Source organism: Oratosquilla oratoria, chromosome 17 (genome assembly GCF_046742065.1).
Source record: "Oratosquilla oratoria isolate Oo_2021 chromosome 17, ASM4674206v1, whole genome shotgun sequence".
Classification (NCBI taxonomy): Eukaryota; Metazoa; Arthropoda; class Malacostraca; order Stomatopoda; family Squillidae; genus Oratosquilla; species Oratosquilla oratoria.
Window position 1 is genome coordinate 14,794,665 of NC_134793.1, and position 13,998 is coordinate 14,808,662.

General features: G+C 37.5%; 2 protein-coding genes across 2 annotated transcripts in view; one reads left to right on the forward strand and one right to left on the reverse strand.

The window, feature by feature from the left end:
- LOC143034160 (uncharacterized) overlaps positions 1 to 477 on the forward strand; it is a 2,188-nt gene extending 1,711 nt beyond the window's left edge. Inside the window, exons 1-2 of the mRNA XM_076200108.1 lie at positions 1 to 94; positions 281 to 477. The exon at positions 1 to 94 is cut by the window's left edge and continues 1,711 nt beyond it. Of these exons, the coding sequence (XP_076056223.1) occupies positions 1 to 94; positions 281 to 359 (173 nt within the window). The 3' untranslated portion in view covers positions 360 to 477. The remainder of the gene's footprint in view (positions 95 to 280) is intronic.
- A 3,463-nt stretch (positions 478 to 3,940) lies between these two features.
- LOC143034161 (uncharacterized) lies at positions 3,941 to 8,988 on the reverse strand. Its single transcript, XM_076200109.1, has 3 exons — positions 7,412 to 8,988; positions 5,624 to 6,592; positions 3,941 to 4,052 (listed from the first exon to the last, which is right to left on the reverse strand). The coding sequence occupies exons 1-3, from the start codon at positions 8,494 to 8,496 to the stop codon at positions 3,947 to 3,949; spliced, it is 2,160 nt and encodes a 719-aa protein (XP_076056224.1). The 5' UTR covers positions 8,497 to 8,988; the 3' UTR covers positions 3,941 to 3,946.
- Positions 8,989 to 13,998: the final 5,010 nt, after the last annotated feature.

A 13,998-nucleotide genomic window follows, 5' to 3' on the forward strand; every position in this document is an offset into this window, starting at 1 on the left:
TTTGCGAGACCAAGAGGATATCCCAGGTGGATCACCGACCGGGAATGCTCAGTTACAATGTCTCACTGGACACGATCATTGACAGTGCTACAAGGTAGGTAGAATGGCGCATATAGCCCCCTGTATCACCTCTTCCTCACAAAAAAAATCTAAATAAAAATCATATCAATAAATACCAGGTTCTGGTTCAGTTCATAGAAGACATAAACGTCTTCAGTTTGTTTGCTGGTCTTTACTTTGAACAGATAATCTAAAGACTTTTTTTGTTTTTTCTTTACAGTATGTTCCTTGGTTGGTCCTTGCAGAGACTTCCTCTCATGAATGACAATCCAAGTACGGCACCTTTCTGCGACCTGTGACTTCAACAATTCAAGAAATGAAATTATGTCGTTGAATGATAAGATCAATCTAAGTAAAAATATAAACACTGTATAATTTGGACATAAAAAGAAATATACAAAATTATTCTTAGAAAATATTGCATTAGTTATCGATATGATTATAAAGTACCTGTTTAGTAAGAAGCAGAATTATTTAATCAAATGAAATCTCCAAAGCATTGTACAGTACAATAAATATTTATAAACAAAATATCGTTGTTTGGTAAGCTATCAATGGAGGGATGGATCATTTCAGTGAGCTCATATTGAACTATTTCGTAGGCTACAACTGATCCATTTTTTTTTTTTTTTTTTTTTTGTCTAATCTTGCATCCCACTCTACGATCTCAAGCTCGCGTAGCCCTAATCAAATGATCCTTTATATAATCAGATACAAAAAATCTTCAACTGTCTATTTATTTATTTTTTCATTAATTGATTAATTAGTTAGTTAATCAATTAATTAATTTATTTATTCATTTATTTATTTTGATTATTCATTTATTAATTTTTCACATAATTTTACTGTAGTCACTAAATCAGATGGTTTCACTCACCTCTTTATCAATCATTTTCGTAGCTAATGGTCAGTAGATCGACTACAGTATATTCTCACGATTTGTGGGCTCTTCTGCATGCTACACCAAATAATTGTCAACGAGAAAGACTATTAAGCGACTATCTACACTGCAATGTTCCATTGACTTCCAGTAATTAAAGACAGCAAAATTTAAACTCACCCATTATCAGGACATCACAATTATATAAGCTATCAATTTCTTGACACAATTTGTTATCCTCAAATAATAACGTTTTTAGATTATATCTCGCTATTAGATTTATATTTTACCTGTTTTTTTGAGCAAGCTCAACCCTTAAACCATCATAAACAGTTTGTCTTATCTTCCAAGAAACAGTACATTAGTGTCCGGAATAGAGCTAACAGAGCATTAGGTTTCATTGCTAGAACGGTTACGAATAAAAGTGCAGAGGTAATCATCCAACCCTATCAGGCATTAGTTAGACCCATCCTTGATCATGCGGTACAGTTTTGGTCTCCGTCCTATAGGATGGATATCAATTCACCAGAATCCGCACAGAGGAGAAATGACCAAAATGATACATGGGCTCAGAAATTTACTTTACGTGGACAGGCTAGGCACCTTAACTTACGCTCTGGAAAGACCCAGAGTACGGGGTGATCTAATAAAGGTGTTCAAATGGATCAAAGGTTTTAACAAGGGTGACGCAAGCAAGGTCATCATATTAAGACAACAGGGTAGGACTCGCAGTAATGAATTTAAATTGGACAAATTTAGATTTAAGAAGGAAATAGGCAAGAACTGGTTTACTAATAGGATGGTCAACGAATGGAATACTCGTAGACTTAGTAATCATGTAATGACGCTGAATCTATCGGTTGTTTTAACAAAAGGTTAGACAACTTTATGGATGGGGATGACAGGTGGTAATGGATATGGAACTGCCTAGTTTAGGCCCTATGGTCTCTTGCAGTCTTCTTTGTTATGTTCTTATGGTCCCTTGTTCACAGGCATGGACATCAATCCCTCTTTTCGTCCACTAATTCACTATTTTGCCTCTCCTTTGTCCCATTGCCTCTCAACATGGTGCGTACGCTCCACAGGTGGGCAATTCAGTTTTTCAGGAGGGCAAAATGATTTTTAAGAGGGGCAATTAAGGGCAACTGAAGAAGTCTGGGTAATTTCTTTTTTTTTTTTTTTATTCAGTATGTTTTGTTTTTTATTTTCCATTGATGCCTTGTTCTTTCGAAGTGGTTTTAAACCAAGGCTTTATGTGTTTTTTTTTTCAGCTGAAGGGGAGTTTATTCTTATAAATGATAAGAATTGTATATCACCACATTGGGAGACATAAGTATTTTAAAGGTGGTTAGGTGGAGCATGGCCAAAAGAAGGTAGGGAACCGCTTTATCCCTCTGTCCTAAGCACACTAGTACTACATTCCTCTGCATCAGAAACCCTCTTCATCCTCCCCATTCTTTTTTAATATTAATTTCTTCCTTTTTCGCTTCCCTCCGACTCACACTTATTTTCTTATCTTTACGCCACGTCTCCCTTATCTAACTCTTATCCTTAGATCATATATTTTGTTCCTTATTTGTGAAATGAATAACGAAATTCCAATAACAGATATTAAAGAATACATGCCACTGAGAGAAATTGAAGAGGAATCGTACAATCGGAAGATATATGGCGGAGTAGAGTATAGAAGTAATTAAAACTTGATCAACAGGTCTTTGTGATCACAGAGTAGTCTCCAATTTTTGAAAAGAAACCTTCGTGATTATAAACTGTAGGAGTGTCAACCAATCCCCTATAGTACCATCTATGTAGTTATCTATCTATATGCCAAGGCTTTTTCCCCCTTATTAAGGGGATAGCCAGTCAAGGCAACCGTCCATTCCCACCCATTCCACTCCCATCCACTACCCAATGTTTTTCCTCTTATCTTATCTCCTCATGGGTTAAGGGTCATAGCAAACTGTCTCCTGCCCACTAACCGGGTCAGAGACGATGCAGCAAGACACAGTACATCTATAGCAGGGCCGCTTTACTTAAACAGCGAGCCTCCTCCCAGGGCCGTAGCCAGGATGTGTTGGCATGGTGTGTGGTGTAGAATTGTATTGTATTGTTTTGTTATTTATTGTAATGTTTATGTTGTGTATAGAATTAAATTGTGTGAGATATCGCAGATGCGATGCACGTCTTCGCGCGCAAAAACTGGAGCTGGGCGCGTTAGTATTTGAGCAGCCTTGTTGGTGCGTGCACGCATTCGTTGTGAGTGTTACAACCAAATATAATAAATTCGGACAATTGCATTTTGTACTCATTTAGCCACCCAATACAAGGAATTAAATTTGGGGGCGCTAATCATGCTTTAGGCGGGGGGGGGGGTGACGCTGTGCTGTGCCCACACACACATACATATATATATATATATATATATATATATAATATATATATATACAATATATATATATATATATATATATATATATATATATAATCATTGATAATATTTGATATGCCTGTAATGATAGCTACAATTTTATATTTTATGTATATACATCATGTATCACAAATTCACCATAAACTTAGCTTATTTTTTGTAAGTTTTCCGGTGTAGTGTATAATACTTTTGAGTAAAAGTTAATTTGGGGGCTACGGCCCTGTCTCATCCCTATGGTACTGACTACATAAAAATTATGAAAATTAGGCGGTTTTTCTTTCTCTCGATTTCTCTCTCATTCTACGTTCTCTAAGATTGGCTGCATTGTTTCGTGTTCAAACAATATTCCTCTTAATCCTCACAGTTATTTGACATCCATCAGCTTCCCTTTCTTTTTTGTACCCGACAAAACGTTATCTAAGAATTCCTTCAATCCATATTTTCTGGTGATCCAAGTATATCTCACAAAGTTGTTAAAAGCATGTATGATGACGAATCATGTTACAATAAGTAATCTTCGTTTAAAAAGATGTTAGATAAATTCCATGTAAATATATAATTCGTTTATTGCATGGGAATTAGCATTTTGGAAAAAGAAAATTACATTGCTTCTGCAGTGCCTTCTTCAGGAAGCTTTTCAGACTCCGTTTTCTACAACCGTACGTGCGGCAGTACAAAAAAAAGCTGCAAAAAAGTCCAAAGACGTTTCGATTATTGAACATGACATAGACATATTGTTTGAATATAGAGCATTATTGATCATGTTATATTAAATCAAGTAGCTAAAATCCTGCGAGATCATTATTGTACAGAAAAAGCTGCAAAAAATGCAAAGACGTTTCAATTATTAAACATGAGATAAACATATTGTTTGGATATGTATAGCATTATTGATAATGTACTAAATCATGTAGCTAAAATGCTGCGAGATCATTGTGATAATATTGTATAGAAAGAAGCTGCAAAAAGTGCAAAGTGTAAAAAGTACTGATATATCAAATATGTCTTACAAGTATTGTTTGAAAATATACTATCGTTGATCATATACTAAATCAAGTAATCAAAATGCTGTGAGAGTATTATGGTAATATTCAGTGTTGATCACTCAAAAGTTAATGAAAACAGTAATCGCAATGCTGTCAGCTAAAAAATAGTCTTGTCTCCTTTCTTCTTTTCCAATAAAGCATATGCTACCTATAATCAATTATTCGATTTTCTATTCATTGAGTATAAATAAAGTCATCTACTAAGAAATAAACATTAAGTCACCATTATTTTCCTTCAAAAGAGTTTAATTTTCCAGGGAGAGAACTCAAATGTAAAGAATATCGGAGAAAAAATAAGTAAAATCAGTTTTATTGTCGAGTTTGAAATTTTTGAAAACTGACCAACGAATCTTGTGAAAAAGTTGAATGACCAATAACATAACTCAAAGAAATCTCATAAATCTTTTGGTATTCCTTTTCATTGGTCGATGAATTTGCAATAAATATATAAACAAATAAGAATAAACAATAAAAAAATAATTTAACAAACAAATAAACAAATAAATTAGTAAACAAAATGTAAGTACATCTATCGGAATTCCTTTTTATTGGTCAATGAATTTGCAATAAATAAATAAACAAATAAGAATAAGCAACTGAAAAATAAGTGAACAAATAATCAAATAAAAGAGATGTAAATACATCAAGACTTGGAAAGATTTTTTGTGTCAAGAGTAAAACTGATAATCTGGAAACTAAAAGATTTAGACAAAATACGAAAATGAAATGCAAATCTAAATCTTCCATGTCTTTATCATGATCAAGTTTCCATTACATATCTCTGAAAATCCATCAACTGTTTTATTAATGTTTATGTATCGACAGCTATAGAAATGACTAAAAAATGCAAGGGTCCTGAATAACTAAAATATTGCATTAAGATATGATGACCCGATAGATCCCTGGGTACACGAACAAACTCCTCATATTTTAACTTTCAACGTGTACAGTTTGATATCGACGCAAATCTTATTAAATATTCAAAAGTTTCGTTAAGTGGCCTACTTTATGGAAAAATATTCAATTAATTTTATTTCATATCTAATCATTCTATTTCTAGGATTACATAAAGCAATTTGTATTAAAAAAAAGAGAAGACAATTAGCGTTCAGTCCCTTGGACTGCTGTTTTTTTTTTTTGTTTTGTTTTTTTACTGGCTTTCTAACTTATTTATGACTAAGGACTTGTTAGCAAAGGGGTTTATATTACCTAGATAAAGCGTAAATCCACTTATTTTCCTCACTTTCAGCAAGATGCTGGCACGTCTGCAGTCCCATGCATTCCGTAGATAGGTATGGCGTTCCATGCAGAATTCTTTGAGCAGTCTTTACTATAAGGACCGCCTCAGCACTGGCGTTCACTGTCGAGTTGACCTTTACGGGTTGTCTTCCTCCTAAAGGTCTTCTTGCACTCAGATTTCCACGTTGTTGATGGAAATGGAGCGGTTGCGAATTAATCAGTTTGGTTCTAGTTGATGGCTCCATGATAAATTTGTCTATGGGAAAACGTAATGAATCACGGACAGAAAAACTTAATTGTTTTATGTTGTTCCCTACACTAGAATCCGCAATCATTCTGGAATACTGAGTTACCCACACATATGAATTTGGTAATATCCTTGTATAGTCTGCGTTTTTTGTCATTTCAATTTCATCCTGCGGTCTTCTGTCTTCACTCTTTTGTTCTTTTTTCTTGTTGGCTTTTTTCGAAAATCTTCTTTCCGTCATCATGAGAACCTCTCTCTTCTTGTTTCTCCTTTTTCTCTTTAGATTGCCTCTTTTCGCGTTTTTTTCCATTTTCTTTAGATGTCTTCTTTTCATGCTTGTTCCCGTTTTCTTTAGGCGTCCTGTCTTCATGCTTCTTCTCTTTCTCTTCCCTGGAACGGGTGGCGGAAGCATAACGTTTATCTGAGCAGCATTGTTGACATTTAACGACAACTGCGCGTTGTTGTTCGCCACATTATTGTCCGAATTGAGGTTATTATTGTTGTTGTTATTGTTGATGTTGTTGTTCACGTTGGCTATGATGTTGAAGACGGTGAGACACATGGAGAGGAACGCCATCTGCGTGATCGAAATCCCAGCAGCGTCTGCAGCCGTTGGGCACTGGACCTTAGTCGTTCCTCCTATAGGAAGATACATGAGTCCTTCTTTCCTCGGGTTGCCATGACGATCCCTTCTACAGGAGTAAAGAATGGATAAAGTGAGTATGAAAGAAATAGTCCAAATAATGTGCATTTTGGGTATTTTTGTCATTGTTTTCTTGAGCTGTACACCTAAATTAATTTGATTTTTGTCAGGTTGACGGAAATAACAAATAAAGTATTATCTATCTATCTGTATGTCTATCTATATCTGTTTATCTATCCATCTATCTATCTGCCTGTCTATTTATATGTCTATCTATTTATCTATCTATATATTTATCTATCTATCTATCTAGACTAATGGATAAAGCTGTCAGAGAAGATCTCTCGGTTTGGGATGGAAGAGCGACACAGGGTCACAAAAAATTTGGAGAAGAGAGTGTGCCTAAAAGATATCAAGAAACGGGTGTCTGTACATTTGCATCAATTTGTGGAGTTGTCCAATTGAAAACCATAAATGAATTTAAGGCTAAGTTCGATCATTGAAGATAAAAAGACGAGTTCCTATGGGTGCATCTCTTTCATGTACATAACAATGTAGATATATACATACATACATACATACATGCATGCATGCATACATATATACATACATACATACTGTACATATATTTATACATACACACATGCATGTATACATACGTACATATAGCCTACAAATGTGTGTGTGTGTGTGTGTGTGTGCGCGTCTGTGCATGTACTATAAATGAATTACGGTGCATGTGTTTATAAGCGTGCGGAACTGATATCAGCGGAAATGTGTATTTTACTATAGATATGCACATATATCACGTACTATGTACTCATGTGAGACCTTCTAGATTATATTTACAAACAATATCAATAGTTACCTTCGCCTTCTTCTTAGAATCGACTTGTTACTCGTCTTTCCTTCTATACTATTGACGTATTTCCGTAAAATATCCATTTGTAGTCCAACTTGTGAGTGAATGTTTTCACTACTTAATATACCTGGGTTTGTTTCGGTAATGATACTATTATATGCGTTATCTGTAGATGGTGTCGTGGACGTAAGGTTGTATAGGAAATGAGATATTTCTGTTAGTTTCTTAATTTCTTTTCTAATACCCCTTGGTTTTCGTCTCTGACGAATATTCTTTTCGTTTAGTCTTAAGCCAATATACCCATAATGAAGATCCATGTCATTTGTTTTCCTTTCTCTTTCAGAGTAGAGTTCATATCTCAGCCCTGAATTTGTCTTTCCTGGTACAGATATTTTCTGCCGATAATCGAACGCCTTCTCAGGAATCGTTCTAATCTCAGAGTCCAGATTTTCTGTTAAACCGATTTGGGAAACATCAATATAATTCTCATCTGTCAAATTTAAAAAGTGTAGTTCCGGTAGTGCATTTACTTTCATCTTAATTCTCGTGGTTTTGTTCTCATCTTTCACGTTCTTCATTTTTCCTAATCTATTCTGAATGATACTCAGAAGTGATTTATCATCCGTATTGTTGTCATCAGAATCTACAAAATTCGGACTCACCAAGGTCACTTTCCTCACGGCATTTAATAACTTCAAGTAATGTTGTCGGTGCAAGGTTAGAAATTTAGTTAATTCGTACTTTATCTTCTTTTTTCCGTTGATAAACTTGGTACTTTCCATTGCAGGAGACTCAGGCGTTATCAGTATTTCGTACTTTGGAATTATAGATTCAGATGTTGCAACGACTTGCGATGTTATGTCTGCGGTCGTTGGACTGACTGCACTTGGGAAAACATCATCTCTGTTCTTCACATGCATCTTAGCTTCTTTGTGTCTTCCTGGACTGTAAGTTACAATAGTAGTGTAATTAGCACTTGCAATTGGTGTACGGAAATCCCCCATGATCTGGCTTGGGAATTTTTCGTTGAAAAGCGATGAACACAGAGATATTACGACTACGTAAGTTATCAGACCATTTATGAGAATCATGTTGCACGCTATCTATCACTTGGATGCGCATACTGTCTTTAGAACTACATATTTCACTGGGTTTAACAAATTTCTGTCTCTGACATTTTGTACGTTGCGATGAAATATCCATATTGGCCGAAATGGGTGTAAGTTTTATCGAATTAACAGAAACCCATTGGATCGCTTGCTAAAGTAAATTGACAATGTATATCCACACAAACAGTCATCTTCACTAATTCCAGCGTTATCAAACTTAATAAAGATATGAACAGTTTGTAGTTCTTCCTATTTGATTCCACTTCACAACGCCAAGACGACGCTAGCTCACTCCCTCCTGTCAGAGTCGCTCCCCGAGTCGATGTAAAGGCAGAACGAAACTTCCCCCAAGGAAAAATAACGGTTTCTCGAAGTGTCTGGCAGGTACACGCGGATGGCACATTTACTCAGTCTGTGTTGAGACTGCACGACCTACATCCCTCAGGAAACAGACCATCCGTTATACCATTGCTCATGATACGCCTTTAAGCAGGAACTATGCATAGATTTATGGCTCAAACTGCATCTATGTGATTCACAGTAACACAATGGGAATAAACTCGCATGCTTTTTTGTATTGTCCTCGGCAATTGTAATTGTAATTTCGAACTATGTGTTTTTATCTGTATATGATGTATTTGATTTATTGCCAAATAAACTTATTATTTATTACCATTATCTATTAACATGAATATTTAGTTCTACATTTATATATACATATACATACAAATATATACACATGCACGAATACACACACACACACACACACACACATATATATATATATATATATATATATATATATATATATATATATATACACACACACACAGAGAGATTGAAGAAGGGCAGAAGATACAGGGAGGGAGAGGGATGGAGGGAGGGGAAGATGGAGAAAGGTGAAAAAGAGAGAGAAAGAGAGTCTATGAAGTTAATATGTTAATCTGTTTAAGTGAATTTGTTTGTTTAAATCAATTTTGAGGTCAGTGACGTGGGAAGACGTTCTTTCTGTTGCTGTTCACAGAAAACGTCAGCTCGTGGGTCCCGAGAATATTCGCATCTCAGTTGAAATCCAACATCACTAAGGTGAGGTTGTATCATCTGCCCAGTGTTAGTTGCGACAAAAGAATGAAGCTGTGACCCTATCTTCATGTATCAAAAACGAAAAAGAACTTGTAATGGGTCCGGTAATTGCGATAAGTTTTGGTATGGAAGCATAACGAAACGTATTTCAGGTATTTGCCATTCGAAACGATTTGGAAAATAATAGACATGATATAGAATGATACAGACACTAGTAAGGATAAGTCAGATATTGTCAGAAAATAGTCTGAACATCGGGCGACTATGGAACATATTAGGTTTAGATTATACTACTGTATCCTAATAGCAATGCTATTTCTGCTGACATTAACACTTCCATGCAGTATTGCCCTTAAAATGACAGTTGACTATGATAATCCAGTTCCAGTATTTATTGGTGATAATAATATGGTAATTGATGGTGGTGGTGCTACTCAGGCGAAAGAAATTGACTTAGACCCTTTCAAAGAGAACGATCTCTGGGCTGAGTACATGACGCACAATCGCTCCGAAGTCGACATTCTCAAAGACGTACTCAAGCTGGCTTTCAAACGCCACAAAGTAACGGTCGCGAAAATTGTCGATACTTTAGGACCAAACCGAACGAAGCTGAAAGATAATGTAACGAAGAAAATTGGTGAATTACCTTCAAGGAGATTCGGGCAAGGTTCTCCTTTGGATCGAACTTTACGAGAAAATAGAATGAATTTGATCGAAGATAAACACACCAAGAAAAGGGGGCGAAGGAGGGTTGACGCGAAAGGGGAACGCATTCAAAGCAGCCCCAGTGAAACAAAGACTGAAAGAGGCGAGGAACAGATGCAGAAATGGTTGACAGAAGTTATGGAACCGTTTGCCCCTCACCATTTTTACTACAGTTTACGCAACGCATCCTTCAAAAATCTCGTGAACTCAGTAAGTGATCCGCATAAACTCAAGAAAGAACTGAGATCGCTGTTCAATCTTTCAGAAGAAACCCCTCTATTCCCTGCAAACCTGAGCTATTCCCGATCATCTTCAGATTCTTCAGGAATAACAACGAACTTATTTCTTAATCGGCAACGTCGTTCGGCTCACTCCATCAGGGGCCAGGATCATAAGGGAGCAATTATGTATCTCCCAGTTGGCGGGCAAGACGCCACCGACTGCCCAGATGCTATTGACGCTGCAGCCGTTAGTATTTCCCAACTCACCTTCCTTTCTCTTGCTCTCGGAGTTTTCAGTGCCGTGGCCAACATCGCCTCGAACATCAACAACAATAATAACAATAACAACAACAATAATGATAACAATATCAATACAAACAATTTGAATTTCGTTGCTAATGCGAATTCTGGCAACGAGATTGAAGTGCAGATTCCACCTCCCATACCGGGAAAAAGAGCATTGGAATTCAAAAGGAGAAGGAGAGATTTGCTGCAACTAAAAGAATTATATGGAAAGATGAAAAGGAAACAAAATCAAGGGAACATGAAATATCGTTCCTACCAAAACAAATAACCAATGAAAACAGAAAGACAATATTAGAATTAATTTGGTAACAAGACTTTTTCGATATTACGCTCAGGATAAACACAATATACCTTGAGGTCCATATTTCACTCGGTTTCATCTTTAATTTTTTTTATATTTCCTATCCTTGATTTTAGGATGATTATAGATGGTGAAATATTTTCAGTATATATTAGTAAAAATAATTTGTAACAAAAGAAAATGTATTCTGTTTAACATTGAAATTTTACCATTAGTTTTTGTTTTCTTCAATACCCTGAAAGTACGAATTTTCATGATTTTTGTTATTCACTTGTAAGTTAATTGCCTGTCCATAGTTAAAGATCCACAAATTGCTGACAAATTTCATTTTGATGTTATCTAGCAATGTTCAAGGTATTTCTTACAAGACGAAAAAAATATCCCATAGATAAGAAAGCCTGGAGGCCAGGAAATTCTAGAAGAAGGGGGTTGTCAGTATTTTTTTTTCCTCTCGCCTCCATTTCCAAACACTGAAACTCACCCAATCTCTAATATAAGAAGCCTAATATTTCCAGCATGTCGAAATTCATTAATCACTCTAAAAAAGACATGATGCAATAAGTCTAACAAAACATAAATCCGACGAAACTATTCATAAACTTGAAAACACACACACAAATTAGCAAGCTAAACCGCTGGAACATTGGTCTCACCTAAATTGACCAATAAATACATTTTCTACCGAGTTACAACATACCATAGGCTTAAGGGAGTTTCACGACCCACCGGTTGAAAACCCTTACCGTAAACCAAGAGAAGACGCCGATTCTTATGCCACGTCCACACGGTCGAGCACTGTCCGCCGGGCACGAGGGCTTTGCTCGACAACGGGCAATTTCTTCGGGCAAACCATCAAACTGTCCGTTCCCGGCGCCATTTGCGGGCAGTGGATGGAGGGCTGACATCGCTGCCAAACGCATGAGGTGAGGTGCGAGCAAAGTTAGCAAACCCGCTCAGTACAGACCGAAGTTACCTTACTACCATGTCCGCACCTAGTACTAGTGTGTACTGGTCTCGACAAGACGTGCTATTGGTGCTATGCTTTTCCTCATATTTGTCTCTTGCCTTTGTATATATGGCTCCACTTTCGAAAGGAGAAAAGAAAAGCTGCTTATGTTCATTCTCATGTAACTGCAAAACAATTGTTCATTTTCATCCTGCAATTCACGTAGGATTGTCACTGAGCTTCCCATTAAATCACGTCTTTGTAACCACTCCCGGCATCAGGCATGTCTCCGTGATTTCTTGTTTTTCTTTTTAATGCAGGCAGCAATTATAATGCTGTAAAGTGCTACCTTCTTTCCAAGTATGGCGGGAACCATGGTTATCGTACCGCACTGAATCACTCCCTCCCAACCTCTGCTTGCAGCCAACTAACCTCCAACCACCACCGTCAGCCGTGTGGACACTTTGCGGGCAGAGTCTGCGGACTGTGCCAGGCACAGCTCAACCGTGTGGACGCGGCATTAGTCGCAAATATGTCAATTACACGATCAATAGAAATAGGCATATGATTGTAAACGGCGAGTAAGGTAAGCCCATTAAAGCGGCCCTGGCCAATGGTGTTTCTTAAGTCTTCAAACGTTTCAAGAGGGGGTTTAACGGTTCGTCGAACGCGGTTTGACAGACACGTGTTTGAAGTGGTGTGAACACGTGTCTGTCGAACCGCGTTCGACCGTGTAAACTCCCTCTAAGGCCGAAAACGAGCTCTCGACTTCTGCGTTCGTGACCGGCAGGGTTCGCATGGTGGTGAGAAGATTCGCAGTGTTCGGGAACATACGAACTTCTGCGTATTCCTTCGCGTTTTTTAACAGATTCGAATGCTGGAGCGGAATATATCCATCGCTGGACGTCTGCTCACACATTCACCAGTGACACAATGTCACTCTCATGGAACTTGACGGATTCGAGAACATCGTTCACGTTTGCTATTAAGTCTTTGTTAAGCTCCTTCAACCTGAGAGGAACTGGCACAACGCCATCGTCAAATATGCTCTTTAACTCGCCAATTATCTAGTCCCAAAACGGAATATACACTGAACGTCGATATCCTCAGAAGTTGCGGCCGGAACATTGCCACGCTGTGTCGGTCGTTCATAGACTCGAGGAACAGGACCGTCACCGTGAGCTGAGTCTATTTCAACAAGCAGATCTTTACCTTTCATGAAAATATCGTGGAAGTACTTCACAATATCTGCTCTGAACTCGGCAAATAGAGCTTCGATCTCACGAATCAGTGCCTACGCAGCTACCAGGTCACAGTCCTTCTGGAAGGTTCTGCTTGGTTTGATAATACGAGCCAAAACTGACTCTACTGCAACCAGTCCAACGAAGAAACGGAGGTCTCGAATCGCTGCGAGTATAACAGCCCAGCGTTGGCATCCAGCTTCATCTCATCTTCAAGGAAAACCACAACCAGAGACAGAAACTCGACGAATACGACGACAGCATTATGCCGCTCGATCACTTTGATAGAACACAGGCTCACAATTTTTTTTTTTTTTTTTTGCTGAAGAAAGATTCACGAGCTCAGTGAACTTTGGTGTCTTCATGTTGCTGGAGTTGATGTAGTTGTAGGCATCACCGATAACATAAACAAGTTTCACTTCCTTCATATCACAGGCCTTGGCTGGTGGTCGAAACAGTGGATCGGTTTTGCAAGGGGGTATTCCTGCATGGCGATAGCGGCAAAACCTCTAAACTTCCCCCATCAAAGCCTAGGCCACGCCATTTCGACATGTTCAAGTCAAAGCCCTCGATAGTACGGACGAGCTATTCAGCCAGACTTCACCGGTGAAGTTCTGTAATATCTGAACAGTGTAGGATTGGCTGACTGATTATACCTTCCATTTTTTTTCAACAATAAAA